The sequence below is a fragment of the Anolis sagrei genome, chromosome 4, assembly GCF_037176765.1.
Source record: "Anolis sagrei isolate rAnoSag1 chromosome 4, rAnoSag1.mat, whole genome shotgun sequence".
In the NCBI taxonomy this organism is placed as follows: Eukaryota; Metazoa; Chordata; class Lepidosauria; order Squamata; family Dactyloidae; genus Anolis; species Anolis sagrei.
This window is the reverse complement of record NC_090024.1, coordinates 146,334,629-146,350,277: the sequence shown is the minus strand read 5'-3', so window position 1 is coordinate 146,350,277 and position 15,649 is coordinate 146,334,629. Positions and strand designations below refer to the sequence as shown.

At 38.5% G+C, this 15,649-nt stretch overlaps 1 protein-coding gene across 2 annotated transcripts in view; it reads right to left on the bottom strand.

Moving 5' to 3' along the window:
• ABCA4 (ATP binding cassette subfamily A member 4) overlaps positions 1–11,038 on the bottom strand; it is a 129,617-nt gene extending 118,579 nt beyond the window's left edge. For both annotated transcript variants that reach the window (XM_060773968.2, XM_060773969.2), the window contains exons 1-2: positions 10,781–11,038; positions 243–379 (exon numbers count right to left, since the gene is read on the bottom strand). In XM_060773968.2, the coding sequence (XP_060629951.2) occupies positions 243–308 (66 nt within the window). In that variant the 5' untranslated portion in view covers positions 309–379; positions 10,781–11,038. The remainder of the gene's footprint in view (positions 1–242; positions 380–10,780) is intronic.
• Positions 11,039–15,649: the final 4,611 nt, after the last annotated feature.

Here is a 15,649-nt window from a genome sequence, read left to right as displayed (position 1 = left end):
GTAACATGTGTTAATGTTTATGTTTTAGCAATGAAATAATCAAGTGCATTGGGGTTGCTTTTTCAGATATTTCGCATAATTCTAAACTTGCCTCTAATCTCTGTCCTTAAAAATCAACTTTTTTGAAAATTAGATAGAATCTTATAATATATTTAAATGCTAATTCAATATACCAATTGCTTGAGAAATGCACTTCATTCTCAGTGTGACTGTATGAGTACATGCCTATCAATATAGCTTACCTTTTGCCGTTTTCTAAGTGTCCAGTTTTTCCATAGCAGAAGTCTGACCTGTCTGAGGAAACTCATTCTTCTCAGGCATTGGCAGCATCCCAGGCTTGGGAAACAGCAATCCCTTGTTGTGATCTGATCATACAGAGCTGAATTGGGAAAATAAATGAACTTATGGGTAGCTGTTCTTTTATAGCTGTGGACCTTAGCTCTGAACAAAATTTCAGCCAAACTACAAATTTGTGGCTTGCTGTCAGTTTTTGGGCTGTATGGCCTTGTTCAGGTAGCATTCAATAGAAAATTGTAATTTGATTGTACCTTGTCTCGCTTGCTGTGTTACACTAACCCAGACTGTGATTTGTTGGATTCTGGCTTGTTGCTGTATCTAAACCCATCCCTTGTAATCAATCATGGCTTGTTAGTGACCTACAAACCATAATTAGAAGCTATGCTTTATTGTCCACATGATAGTTTGTAGCAAATAAACAAACCAAAGCTAGTATCAACCATGCTTTACTATAAAGTATGAACCTGACCTTTCTTTGAATTGTACTATGCTGTCGTCTGGAACTACTTGTTTTATTTATTTATTTATTTATTTATTTGTTAGCAGTATTTATATTCCACCCTTCTCACCCCAAAGGGGACTCAGGATAGATCACAGAACACATATACAGCAAACATTCAATGCCATTATACACTGACAAGACAGACACTGTATATAGATAGAGGTGTATATATAGACTTTGCCATCTTTGGCATCTTGGAGGCTTGTGCTTGGTTCCGGCCATGGGGCAGGGGCGTGGGGGGGGGGGGTTGCTGTTGCTCCATCTTTCCTGCTGAAGAGTTTTGTTTGTAAACTTCCTTCTTGATCGAATCACTGGCGTTTTCTGGCATTTCCTTATGGGTGCCTTATATACCTCCCCGCTCTAAAGGGGTACCTATTTACTCACATTTGCTTTCAAATTGCTAGGTAGGCAAGCTAGATGGGCTAAAGGTCAAGAGCTTACCTCGACCCAGGCTTCGAACCGTCAACCTTTAGATTGGCAAGATTTACTGCAGCTGGTGATTAACCAGCTGTGCTAAAGCCTGACCCTGTGTTTGCATCTGGCATCAGGAGCAGTGTTAACAAGAAATTATTCGATGCCACACTGTTTCTGATTTAGAGAACATAAGAATTGCTCGTTCAGATAAAGTCCCAAATTCTTTTTCCATGTCTGAACTTTGTTTTTGAATCTCAGAAGCAGCATATGAAGATAATGCACTTGTACGGTATGATACTTATTTTGTTCCTAGAATTATAACATTATTTTACCAAGTAGCTCAATTCAGCACCCACAGATTGTTGCCATTCATAGAACAATGTCTTGAATAATTTTAAAAGCTCTGTTTTAATAGATCCACCATGGAGAATTCAGCTATTCCATGACAATTCAATACATTCTATCCTTATATGTTTAATTTTTCTTCTTTGTTTTCTTTGTATAATTCTGTGTTTTTTAGTATTTTATTGGAGCCCTTGGTGATGCATTGGGTTAAACCCTTGTGTTGGCAGGACTGATGACTTGAAAGTTGGGTTGCTGACCTGAAGTTTGCCGGTTTGAATCCAACCTGGGGAGAGCGTGGATGAGCTCCCTCTATCAGCACCAGCTCCATGTGTGGACATGAGAGAAGCCTCCCACAAGGATGGTAAAAACATTTTAAAAAACCATCCTGGCATTCCCTTGTCAATGTCCTTGCAGGCGGCAAATTATTTCACATCAGAAGCAACTTGCAGTTTTTCCAAGTCGCTCCTGACACGAAGTAAAGGCATTTTACTCTACTTGTATTTTGACATTTTTATTAATGCATCATCTGGGACTGATGCATCATCATGCGACTGAACAAATGAACAACAACAACAATCATCTGGGAATTTTTGAGATGTATAACATCTTATAAATTTGCCAAAAAACCCCAACATTTTAAATAAGATCATAGTAGGAACATCTCTGACAAAGTGGCCTTTGGGTGTGCTCAATTTAATGTCCAAGTGCTATTGTTCACTGACTCTGAATGAGTTCAAAATCCCTGTTTTCAATTCCCATGACTTTTAACTTTAATTCAAACTTGGATTAGACAAACCTTCATGTGAACGAGGAGTGCGGATGTTGTTGAACTCTTTTTCCCTTCCTTCCTAACCACTATGCATGCTGGCTGGGGCTGAAGTTATTAGAATGCAACAACACCAGGAGGGCTAGCCATTCTTGAACCCTAAAACGGAGGTCAGTTATCTGTCTGCATTCAGATAGAAGTTTCCCTGTCTTAAGCTTGACTACTCTGGACCTCTTGAATTGTAACTCTTCATTTTTCCCTATGAGCCTAGGAGGTTGGTGGATTCTGTGTCAGTTTAGTAATTAATCCAGTGTAGTTTTTAGTTGAAGTGTTTAAACATTTATCACCAAAACAGATTCAGGACCTTGAATAGCATCTCAAAGTTAGAACTCAATCACACTGCTAACATGGGCGTCACTAGCTATCGCCAAGCATAGCATTGCCTTCTCAATCAATCAGGGCTGGTTTGTTGGCCTTTAGAATTGAATCGTCGAGGAATTCTTTTCAAGCTACTTCAGAAGACAGATGTCTCGTAAACAGTAGCACAGAAAGTCTCCTCCTGCCACATCCTTTAATAGAAGCAATGGGCTGATTAACTAAGAGCTTGAAGCATACCAGGCTAAACCAACTGCAATGCATTTGATAACATAGTACTGCTTAAATCATCTCAAGAGAAATCCCAGAATGAGACTGCCTCTCAGAGAAGAGGGTTTAGAGGTTGCAGTACTTGCCTAAAATCCAAGACAGACCTGCATGTACAAGCAGTCCCTTCAGTTGAATTTGTTTGTCAGTTGGAATAGGTACATTTTTAAGTGTAACTCCAGCCAAAATTAATTTATGTTAACTTCGGATAGAATAGGAAAGGGTGAACACTCCTGTTGTAAACATTTCCTTAACTTGAAATAATCATTGTCACAGTTCTTATCACAGTTTACTCTTCAGTTCTTATTTGCAACTTTTAATTACAGTCCAACAAGCACGTAGTTAGTCATCGCGGGCCTTAATATTGTACTGGTGTCTCCAAAATTACTAACTCCATCCATGCATCCTTTCATTCTTCCGTTCATTCCCCATACATATATTAAATTCACATTGATCAAATCTGCAATGATATTTTCGTGACACCCCTGTGGAATAGTTTTAGATATCATAGGGAAGGATGAAGACCCCTATGGTATTTGTGTGTTTTGCTGTCCATGCCTCTGTCCAGAAGATTCCACCTCACTTTCTGTCCCTGTGATAATTGGATTTTGAAGAAATTGTCTTGTTGTGGAAACATGGGTTGGTGATAAAGCTTCAGCTGAGACCCTCTTTCCCCATGATAACTCTTCCAGGAGTGGAATTCCCTTCCTGGAGTAGATTTCTCTCACTTTCTATTGCCTCATCCCCGTTCTTAACTATGAGTCATTTGTAAGTAGGATGTTTGTAAGTCAGGGACTGCCTGTCTTCAAGCCACTTGTTGACTTACGGAATCAAACACAAGACCCATGGGCTGCCTATCATGTCATTTTATGTGGTCTGCAAGCCATTCAGTGCTAGGGCAACATAGTTACAGTTATACAGTCTTACAATTACAAATAGCCCTTTGAAGTCTATTGTCGAAGGCTTTCACGGCCGGAATCACTGAGTTGTTGTAGGTTTTTCAGGCTGAATTGCCATGTTCTAGAAGCATTCTCTCCTGACATTTCACTTGCATCTACGGCAGGCATCCTCACAACCTCTGAGGTTGCTTGCCATAGATACAGGCGAAACGTCAGGAAAGAATGCTTCTGGAACATGGCCATACAGCCCGAAAAACCTACAACAACCCAACCCTTTGAAGGCAACCATAAGGCTGATGTGGCCCTTGGTCAAAATGAGTTTAACCCTCTTGCCATGGGTTTTTTAAAAGCAAGGAATTCTCTGAGGTGGTTTTACCAGTTCCTTCCTCTAAAATATAGCTGGCATGCACCTACCTCAGCGTAATACCATTGCACTCTGTCTGACTTACTTTTAAGTAGATATGCCTAGTACTGGGTTGTTAATGACCCAAATGTAAAGATAACTTTGCCTTCATTCCTAACAGACTGTGGCCACAACTGACTTATGGATTAGACTGAACAAAATCTTCCCTAATTACATTTTAAATCTCATTTAGAAAAATGCTGACCAGCTTGTTGGTATTCTCGCCTATGCAGGCTATGTCTGTGACCTACTTCTTCTCTGGTTTAAGTCCTAAGCAGGATATTAATTTTTTTTTTTAAAAAAAAAGCAACAATGAAAATGTAATGAAAAGAAAACCCTATAAAACCAATACCTGATGAAGTTAAATTCTGCAATTGACCTTTCACCATTTCAACTTTTTTATTTCTTGTGTAAATGGAAATAATATTCTTCTCCCTAAAACCATAGCAATTTACGATTATAATTACGATTATAATTATTTCTCTTTGTTAATATGTAGCATTGTAGGCACGTGGTCCTTTTATTATATGTTGTATTACTATCTATAATTTATGAGTTTTTTAAAATGTGTAATATCCTGTCAGACTTGTAACTTAAATTTAGAACACAAAATTATCTTGTGCGGTCTCTTTCCACCCAACATTTCCATCCACAAGACACAATTATATGCTTCCAAAGTAACATGTGTTGCTACTCCTTTCTCTCTCCAGTTTTGAAATAAATGTACAGTGAACTCTTGGTAAATACTGGGGTTTGGTTCCAGGAATCCCCATGGATACCAAAATCTGTGGATGCTCAAGTCCTATAATGCAATGGTGTAATAAAATGGTGTCTCTTTTACAAGATGACAAAATTGTGCTTTTCATTAACTTTTAAAAATATGTATTTTCAAACTGTTGATAAGGGAATCCATGGATGCAGAATCTGTGGAAATGAAGGACTGTTTAGAAACCTGCTACATAAGTATATCAAGGATAGGGCTAAACTGTCTTCTGTTATTTCTTATTAACATCTATAGGAGCCCCTGGTGGCACAATGGGTTAAACCCTTGTGCTGGCAGGATCAGTGACCAATAGGTCAGTGGTTCAAATCCGGGGAGAGCAGGTTGAGCTCCCCCTGTCAGCTCCAGCTCCCCATGTGGGGACATGAGAGAAGCCTCCCACAAGGATGGTTAAAAACATCAAAACATCCAGGTGTCCCTGGGCAACGTCCTTGCAGATAGCCAATTATCTCACACCAGAAGTGACTTGCTATTTTTCAAGTCGCTCCTGACATTAAAAAAAAATAATTATCGTCTATGGAGTGGAATAATACTAGGATTTCGCAACTGTGAACAAGTTGCAGCTCATTTACGACTTCATTACAAGGGTGACTGACACTTGCAGCACAGCTGATCTACAAAGCCCCACACCACCCATCACACAATGCACACTCACCTCTGGTGGGGCTCCATAGATCAACTGTAGTGCAAGTGTCCTACAAGGCTTCATTCACCCAGAACATGAGAGGCTTCCCGTGTTCCATAGGTAACAACTGGAGCAGTATGGGTGGGGGGGGGGGGAGCCATGTGGCGATGCTTCCACACATGTGATGGGGAAGTGTCACTGCGGGCAAAGCAGGGCGTGAGGCACCAGGATTGCCCCTCAGACTCGCCATGGAAAGTGGCGAATCGCCCTGCTGCCCCTCATCAATGTGATGAGGTCCATAATCTCTGCATCATTTAGGCAATGCATGCCCCACTTATTCATGGTAATTTTTTAAATAAAATAATTGAATAGGTTTCAAGTCATATTGTGCAAATAGCCCTTTTGGAAACTTAATGTCACTGCCCTATAGCAAATCCTGGACTTCATAGCTAGTGAAGTTCTTCCATGGTAAGTAATTTTCATACCATTTTCACCACCACCAGCACCACCCAAACAGATGAAAGGAATATCCCACCCCATGTCTAACCTCCATGATTAATGTGATAATTTACATTTCAGATGAAGACAGACTGCATTTTAAGTTAAGAGGTGAGACAAGAGCAGCATTGGGGCTTTCTGAGCATTTTAGGCTTCTAGCTATCTGTAGGGATAATATAGGATTTGTTGATGAACATACAATGCTTGCCTCTAGCTTTACTCATCCTCTATTTCGCACTAAATGATCCTATATTCCTAAATGCCAATATGCTTTCAGTGGCCTGATGCCAAAGTGCTGTGTTCCTGGAACTTCTTACCACTTTGGGAAATAGTGTTGCAATTCAACATTCATTTAGCAATTTTCAAATGACTATTTATGGCAGAGGAGATTTTACATGAGTAAGCCCTGGTTCAGAGTATTATTGTAATCCAGGTTTTGAAAATATAACATTGTTTTGAATGGAGGTATGTTTTAATATGTGTTTTTATGGCCTGTTTGAAACGATTGTGTGTTTGTTTATGTTTTAGTAACGTTGTAACCTGCCTTGAGCTGTGAGGAGAGGCGGGCGAGAAATAAAACTATTATTATTATTATTATTATTATTATTATTATTATTATTATTATTGTTACAGAAATCTTTAGCCAGCATGCCCACTGAGAGAAAATAAAGACCGTGGTCTAAAAAACCCCTAACTTTTCTAAACTTTGGTCATCATACATCCTAGTTTTGCAGACAAAACTAACACAATTTGTACAAAATTTATTTCAACTACTATTGAGACATCTTTGCCATTCTAATTATAATAAAACAACAATGGCAACCAAAGCAGTAGAGGCCATTGACAAATTTAAAGAAATCTCTGAGAGCTGAGCCATCACTTCTACATAACCTTTCCAAACTCTTTTTCCTGTGCAGAGTTCTAGGTCCACAGCTTGACATTTCCAAGTTGATGTATTTTCTGAAGCCAGTTAATTACAGTAGAGTCTCGCTTATCCAACATAAATGGGCCAGCGGAATTACATTATGATTTTACAAATTAAGCACCAAAACATTATGTTTTACAACAAATCGACAGAAAAAGCAGTTCAATACACGGTAACATTATGTAGTAATTTCTGTATTTATGAATTTAGCAACAAAACATTGCAATGGGTTGAAACAGTTGTGGATCCGGGCAGGAGGCAAACTGCATTGGATAATACAGAACACTGGATGAGCGAAGGTTGGATAAGCAAGACTCTACTGTAACAGGATTTGGGATACAACTCCTAAAATCCTATACAAGCTCATTAAGCATGTGGTAGATTATTCTTGTCAAATTCTCTTTTTACATTGCAATTTGCATTTTAAGAATAATGCTTATAGCCCTAAGACATCATCACATAGACCAGTGGTTCTCAACCTGTGGATCCCCAGATGTTTTGGCCTTCAACTCCCAGAAATCCTAAAAACTGGTAAACTGGCTGGGATTTCTGGGAGTTGTAGGCCAAAACCTGGGGACCCACAGGTTGAGAACCACTGACAGACCAAATCAAGCATCCTAAGACGCTTCCAGCCTGCTTCAGGGACAGAGCTCCACTCCTGCCATCACACAACATCGTGTGACTTCCGGTGGGGCATCTCACCCCTTCAACTGGATGAAAGCATTCTTGGACACTTCCCACCATACACAGAAATTTTCCAGTGTTGTGCTGGTTTCATTGGAGGCAGCATATTTCTGCCTGGTTTGGGTGATGCTTCTCCCATGTGATGAGGGAAGTGGTGCCATGCCAGAGAAGGACACAGGGCGACAGAGTCACCCCTCACGCCTGCCATTCTGCCACACTTGCTGGCAAAACCAGGGGAGTGTCCCTCATGTGATAAGGCCATTAAGGCCTAGCCTTTTCTCTGATGTGATGATGACAAGTTTTCAACAATTCTTTTCAATATGTGGATGCTGTGCATGCAGAGAATAAAAAAACCTGTGACATATATTGCCCAATTGACTCTGGATCTGGGATGGAGTCTCTGTATGTTCATGGATTAAGACAAATTACCATAAATAGGTAAAAGTTGCCTGTCCAACCTTACATCCAAACCATGACTTTCAGCTGCAGCCCTTCTAATACAGTAATTACCATGGGGCACAAAGGTTCATTAATTATATAGCAGACCTTAATGGCACTTTCTGGAAATAAATTATATATTGCCTGGTATGCAGTGTAGAACATGGAACTATCCAGTTGGAATTATTCCTGTTGTTATTATGACCTAGAGAACTATTTGGTAGAGATGTACGATCCATAAAAAATGGTTCAAAAGTCATTTCAAAACTGGAGGGAGTTGGCATTTAGTTTCCAAAGTATAGTTATTGAAAAAGTTGCTACTATAACAAGAGTAATGAAATTTCATTACTATTTCTTTATAGTAATTGCGCAAATTACTATAATTAGGAAAACTTCAGTGGCTCCTTTCTCCCTCATTTTACAGCTATTAACATAAACTGTCATTTCTCTTTTATTTGTCTATAGACATAGTCAGCATGTTTACCTGAAAGTAACTCAAGAATGTAAAGGGCCTGGGCCATCCAGAGCTTAGTTTTTTTAAAGTCCAGATCCCAGAATCCCAGTGTCCATGCTAGCTGTAGTACAACAGAGTAATATTTTCAAATTCTGAGGCCATCTCTACTTTTAGGATTGATTTGTTTGGTGAACATCTCCCGTACCAAACTCAGAGATGGGAAAGTCAGTAGAAAAGAATTTGCAATATGCTATGTCTTAGTTACTATGCTTTCACACCAACATTTTTCCACTAACTTTCATATATCTGGAGTTAGATAACCTTGCACCATCTCATGTCTGATATAAAACAGAAAAAATTAAGGAATTTTGGCAGCTATTTAGTTGAGTTATGACATCTTAACTTGTAATAATCTTAATCCCTAATAATCTGTAAAAATAAACATCTCCTTTTCTAAAGGCATGGTAATTATAGGTAGAAAGTCTGACAACAACCCTTGGTCTCCAGCCTTTGGCTCTTCACCCTCTGGGCCTAAATAACCCATATTCAAACACTAATTCTATCTTGAATGTTGGAAGCAGGCAAAAGTTTACTATATTCACATAATTCCTTGGGAAATGTTTTTTTTTCCCCTTCATTCTGTAGCTCAGTGTATGTGTAGTTACTATGCTATTGCAGGAGAATATTGATAGATTGCCAGCACTCCATCCAGTTATGTTGGCCCTCTCTTATAGCACATACAGAGAACTTCCAGATGAGGTTTTAATCATGTAGTTGTTCTGGATCATGTACAGCAGTGTTTCATCTACCTGGGGGGTGGGACCCCGGGGGGGGGGGGTCACGAGGAGGTTTCAGAGGGGTTGCCAAGGACCATAAGAAAATATGTATTTCTGATGGTCTTAAGAACCCCTTTGGCAGAGAAGGCTGAAGATCTCTCCACCTATCCTTCTCTTCCTTTTTGAAAGCAGATAGCGAATCCTCCCACCAAATTTGGGCATATTGAGTATTCGTGCCAAGTTTGGTCCAGATCCATCATTGTTTGAATCCACAGTGCTCTCTGGAGGTAGGTGAACTACAGGTTCAAAACTCAAGGTCAATGCCCACCAAACCCTCCCAGTATTTTCTGTTGATCACAAGAGTTCTGTGTGCCAAGTTTGGTTCAATTCCATCATTGGTGGAGTTCAGAATGCTCTTTGATTGTAGGTGAACTCCAAATCCCAGCAACTACAACTCCCAAATGACAAAATCAATCCCCCTCAACCCCACCAGTATTCAAATTTGGGTGTATCGGATATTTGTGCCAAATTTGGTCCAGTGAATGAAAATACCTCCTGCATATCAGATATTTATGTTACGATTCTTAACAGTAGCAACCTTACAGTTATGAAGTAGCAATGAAAATAATGTTATGTTTGGGTGTCACTACAACATGAGGAACTGCATTAAGGGGTCGCGGCATTAGGAAGGAGAAACACTGATTTACAGAATGTTATTGTGGTGGCAGCATAGGAGAAGGTGGAAGAGGCAGAGGAAATGGAAGAGGGAATCTTGATGGGGATGTCAGTTTTGTCATCCTTCCATATGTCCCCACCATTTCTTCTTCCTTTATAAAATGCTAAGGAAAAAAGGCAGAATGGCTGCATTGCTTAGCAGTGTTAGGAGGCCTCTTTCTGGAAGCTCTCTTCAAACAAAACAGAATATAAGTATTTTCTTCCTTTGTCCAAATTATGTTCCATAGATCAAGGAATCTACTTTTGCCAAATCTATTCTAAAACAGTTACTGTTACATTGATAAAATCCATAATTAATTGTACTTCATCACAAGCCTGTTTTGTCTGCTTGAAATAACCTGCTTTTGCTTTCCACCACATCAAAGCCAAACTTATAGTTTGAAAGTTGGTGGAATGCCCAAAAATAATATGAGTGTACCTGTTTATATAATACTATCTTCTGGTTCACCAACAGATTAAAAATCTAGCTTCCGGGAATATCCATTCTGGCATTTGTCAGGTTACAGAAATTACAAAATTCTTGGCCTATGGGACAATTTTGGGAAGTGCAAAGATCAGATCTGTTAAGAATAAGGCTGGAAATATGTTTGGCTTACCTCATTTGTGGTGAGATCTCCATCAAAGGCATAGCAGTGTTGTGAGAAATGAAAGCAGCCATGAAAGGAAGCCCAGCATGACTGCAGAGGAATGCATCTCAGGAGCAATGAGCAGTTACAAAATAATACCGCTCAGTTGTAAGGAGATTGCTTTAATCCCCAGCTTGAGGTGGGACAACTGTTTCCCAGAGTTTAAGCACCACTGCTTTAAGAGCAAATACTACATAGGGAAAAGCGGATCCATCATATTTTGTGACGTGGACCTCAACTAATGTGTTTGAAATAAAAATCATTTGGGGCCATGGTTTCCGGAATGCTACAAACCCCTGCAAAACACAAACAAACAGTTGTCACAATTAATTAGGTCAGGAAGTTATGGAAGCCAGCACTCTGCCAAAGCCACAGAGGCAGTTCGCTGCAAGTACACAAAATGTAATTACCATGCAAATCTGACAGGCATGACTTATAATGCCAGCAATACTGCACATAGATAGGAACATACACTGGAACCAATACTCCTGCTTTGCTGATTATCTTTGGATAATATTCAAATGGTTTATCAGTTATGAAAACATCTCCGCTTTCTAAAGTGCTGTCTAGATTTAAACAAAGTGGCTCAATCAATCTGGAGCCCTGTAACTATAGGAATTGTGAAGTTGTAAGGTCAACCTTGTTGGTAGAGGGAATGCAAAGGATAGCTCAAGGACCCGAGAAGCATGGCAAAAAAAAAAAAACAAAAAAAAACAACCTCTGCATGTATATGTTCAAGACAACCTGTATATATTATGTCCAAGAAGGGAAAATGCAAGGGGAAAAAAATCCAAAGAACTGGGCCAAGAATTGAATTTGTGGACATTCTTCCCACTTACAAACACAGAGAGGTTGTAGTTTATTGTCTGGAGTGTAAGAAAAGTGAAAAGAATAACTTTCTAGACCGAAGCTACAATGGTTATTGATTCTTAATTTTTTATATAAAAGTGAAGTATGACCACTATGATTTTTTTTCATGGCAAGAGCGACTTGAGAAACTGCAAGTCACATCTGGTGTGAGAATTGGCTGTCTGCAAGGACATTGCCCAGAGGATGCCCGGATGTTTTGTTTTACCATCCTTGTGAGAAGCTTCTCTCATGTCCCCGCATAGGGAGCTGGAGCTGACAAAGGGAGCTCATCTGTGCTCTACCTGGATTCAAACCTCTGACCTGTTGGTCTTCAGTCCTGTCGGCACAAAGGTTTAACCTACTGCACCACTGGGAGCTTCTACCTCTATGATACAGTGACATGACGTGTTTTTTAAAAACCAAATAAAAAGATTTTCATGATTCGTATGAAATCTTTGGTTCATAGGTTTGTAGCATGAGACAGGAACAATAAATTTATATTCAACTAAAACATCATTCCATAAATCCAAAGATGATCATGGAGGAAGTGAAATTGATGAAATTAATAAAAGAAAATCATGTTGAAGAGCAGCTTAGTTCTCACATTTCTATCATCTTATACATGTCTGCCTTTTATTTCTGTTTTTTGATATGATGTTGCAATGGAGAGTGGCCAATTTTCTTTCACTTCTGCAGCAAAATAAACAAAACAGATCTTTATAGTTTACACAACTGCTGACATAATAAGCCATGTCAGAATTGCATGGTACTTACATTGTATATACTTACACATTTATCAGAAAACACGAGTGATATTTTGAGAAGAGTTATTTGGGAATCAACAGGAGCTGGTGGGTTTGTCATTTGACTTATTATCTGCAGTATCTTTTCCAAATATTCCAAAATACTGGAACAGTCCCACTACAGGCAGAAACACATACACAATGCCCTTCAGTTCCTGCATTTTTTAGAATTGGGTATAGTGGAATCAATAGCGTATAGATTTTATTTTGGCGCTAAACCTATAATGCTTGCATGGGAATTTTGTATTGATATTTCACATCTACTTAGAGGACATTGTTTATTTTTAATATTGCCAATATTTAATCCGATTTTAATGGGTTAGGTTTTAATTCCCATGTTATTTGCCACCGAGTTTCCTTTGGCAGAGAAAAGCAGAGTATAAGTACATATAACAAATATGTTTGCGTGTCTGCTCTGAAGGTAAAACGGGACATATATTTGGATATATTTGGCTCAGATTTGAGATTACAAGCCACTAAAGCTTGCTGCTTCTGTATATTTCACGTATGTACTTTTCAATATTTTTGTCCTTTTGCTAACTTGTTATATATTTACTTGAAAAATAATTAAATCCAGGGAAAACAGACATTCTAGTATTTGTTATTTTTCCTTGCAAGGGAAGTCCTATTTTTTCCATTTGGCAGTTTTTGTTTTAGTTCCATGAATAAAGTCTTAAAATGGAAAGAAAATGTGTTTTTAGCGGGTTTAGTATGTTAACTAATAAGTATCTCATGAACTTAGTACAGAGAGGTATTTTGGACAAGTAATGTTTTTGGCTCTTTGAAATGTTTAAACAAAGAAGTTTTGATTGTTTTTGTTGACGATGCCTGGTATGTCTCCAAATTCTTGTAATACAGAATGTACTTTAATTAGTCCAGTTGAAGACTTGGTTTTAGAACTTGCCAGGTATTCAGCAAAAAAAGGTTAAGAAGAGATTTAGAAGTCCTTAATTTGATGCCAGCAATATCCATGTTCTGCCCAACTGCATTCACCAGGGGCTCCATTGCTAGAGAAAACAGAAGTGGAGGCAAATTCCTGACAAATTCCCCTGCTGATTTGGATTGGGTTTGATTATGTATCATTGATATTAATGATGACTTGATAATCTTTATAGGTGTTGAAGAACTTTAAGGATTTTTTTTTCCATGTGAATAGCTGTAGATAGTTATAAAAGCCATTCTATCTTGTCAAAGGCCTTCTCTGTGTGATATGAAGCGATTGTTACTGGAATATACCTATAAACTGAAGCATAATGAAAGACATTAAGGAGTCTTTTGATGTGTTGAGCAACTGAACTGGTGAACTGTTTTTAATTGAATGTTTAGAACTGTTTTAACTGTGTTAATTGTAATTATGATTTTTTTTAATGTATTGTGTTGGTATCTAATGGCTGCCTGTTGGAAGCTGTCCTGAGTCCCTCTTCAGAGGTGAGAAGGACAGGATATGAATGCTCAAAATAAGTAAGTAAATATTTTTTTCTTGGAGGTGTTGTAGACTCCTCAGTTACAAGATGTGCAGTTATTGTCAATGACATATTGTATGGAGTAGTATGGATTTGTGTACTGTGCTATGCCCATTTCTTAGAGAACATGATGTGGCCACGGTTATCCACAATATAGTCTAGCCTGAGATGTAAAATAGATCTGGCTTTATAAAATGACTAAAAGTTTCATTCAATGCAAAATGTGGTACTCACATGATTAAAGAATTTGATTTCTGCAAACCAGCTTTCCACAAATGTCAATGGCTGTACAATTACATCTAGGTGAAGTTCAAAGTGCTAACTTTGACAGTCCGAGTATCTAAAGCAGTGGTTCCCAACATGTGATCTAGAACTAGAATATGGTCTGCGGCCTCACCATTACTACACTGTTGCAATGAGTGTGTTTGGTCTTGCGAAACCCTCTAATAGTGTAGAGGCTTATTAAATATGGTTTTCTATGGGCGAGCAAGTGGTGACTACTGGATGGCATATGTTCTGTATCAGAAATGTCTGTATCAGAAATTAGAGCTGTTGTTGTCTATCAAATGCAATTTTCTGAATCAGCACCACAAATAAGCAAACCGAATCTAAAGTTCACCAAAAACTAGTTCGTAACCATTTTGGTACTAAGTAGTCCCTGGTCAAAGTGGTCTCTGGTCAAAAAAGGTTGGGAACCACTGATCTAAAGGATTGCATTTGTTTATCAATAAAGATACTTTTAAAGGCCTTTTTTAAGGTCCTACCATCTTCAAATGGGGGATGAGTGGATAAGAGGATATCAAGTGAAGCTGTGAAATGGAAGTCATATACCTTTGCCTTTTAGCTGCTGTTTTCCTTTAACTACTGGTTTTATTGCTCTGTCAATTGCTTTATTATTGTTGTACAGGTGTGTGTGTGTGTGTATGTATATACGGTTGAACATGTAGCACTTTAATGTTTTTTTAATTGCAAGTGCCTTAGAGCTTGTTTCCTAAAGAATGGATATAAACATTCCCAAGAAATAAATATAAATGGTGCCTGGGAACAAGATCCTTTTGAGCAATTAGTATGAACAAATGAATGGTAGATTAGAGAACAACATACCCGTTCTCCTAAAGTCATATATCTTGAATGGACCAGTTATTTCAACATCAGCATAACATAATTTGTAAAGTTTAAATTCAATTTCTCAGTGAGTTGTAGTATGTCTCGAACTTTACTACCCTGTACAACTGCGGCTATGTCCGTAAGTAGTGTCAGAAATGACAAAACCAGTGTTTCCATTTGGGATGACTTTGCAGTCCCTTGGACCATCTTGGAAGATAAACTGGCTTCTGCCAGTGTTTAAATATCCACATGATACCGACAAACACCAGCACAGTATGGAAAGCTTGAGCAGTGAAAATGTCCACTATTCCTCCAGGAAAAACAAGACTTTATAGCCACATTCTATATTAATGTCAATCCTTCTCCTAATTTTGATTTATGTAAAGGAACATGTAATTCAACAAATCAGGTTTTTGCCATCATTATCTGAGGTTTTCTCGACATTTTCTGAACTGTAAATACCGTTTTAATGTGCAACAAAAAGCAAACACCTTCTGTACAGAATAATTTTCTCAAGAAGCAGGCATGTGTGTATTAATACATGGTGTACTATATTAACACTTAAGCATTCTATTTTGAGTAAGATGAAGTGCATTATGGAATACATGGAGTCAATG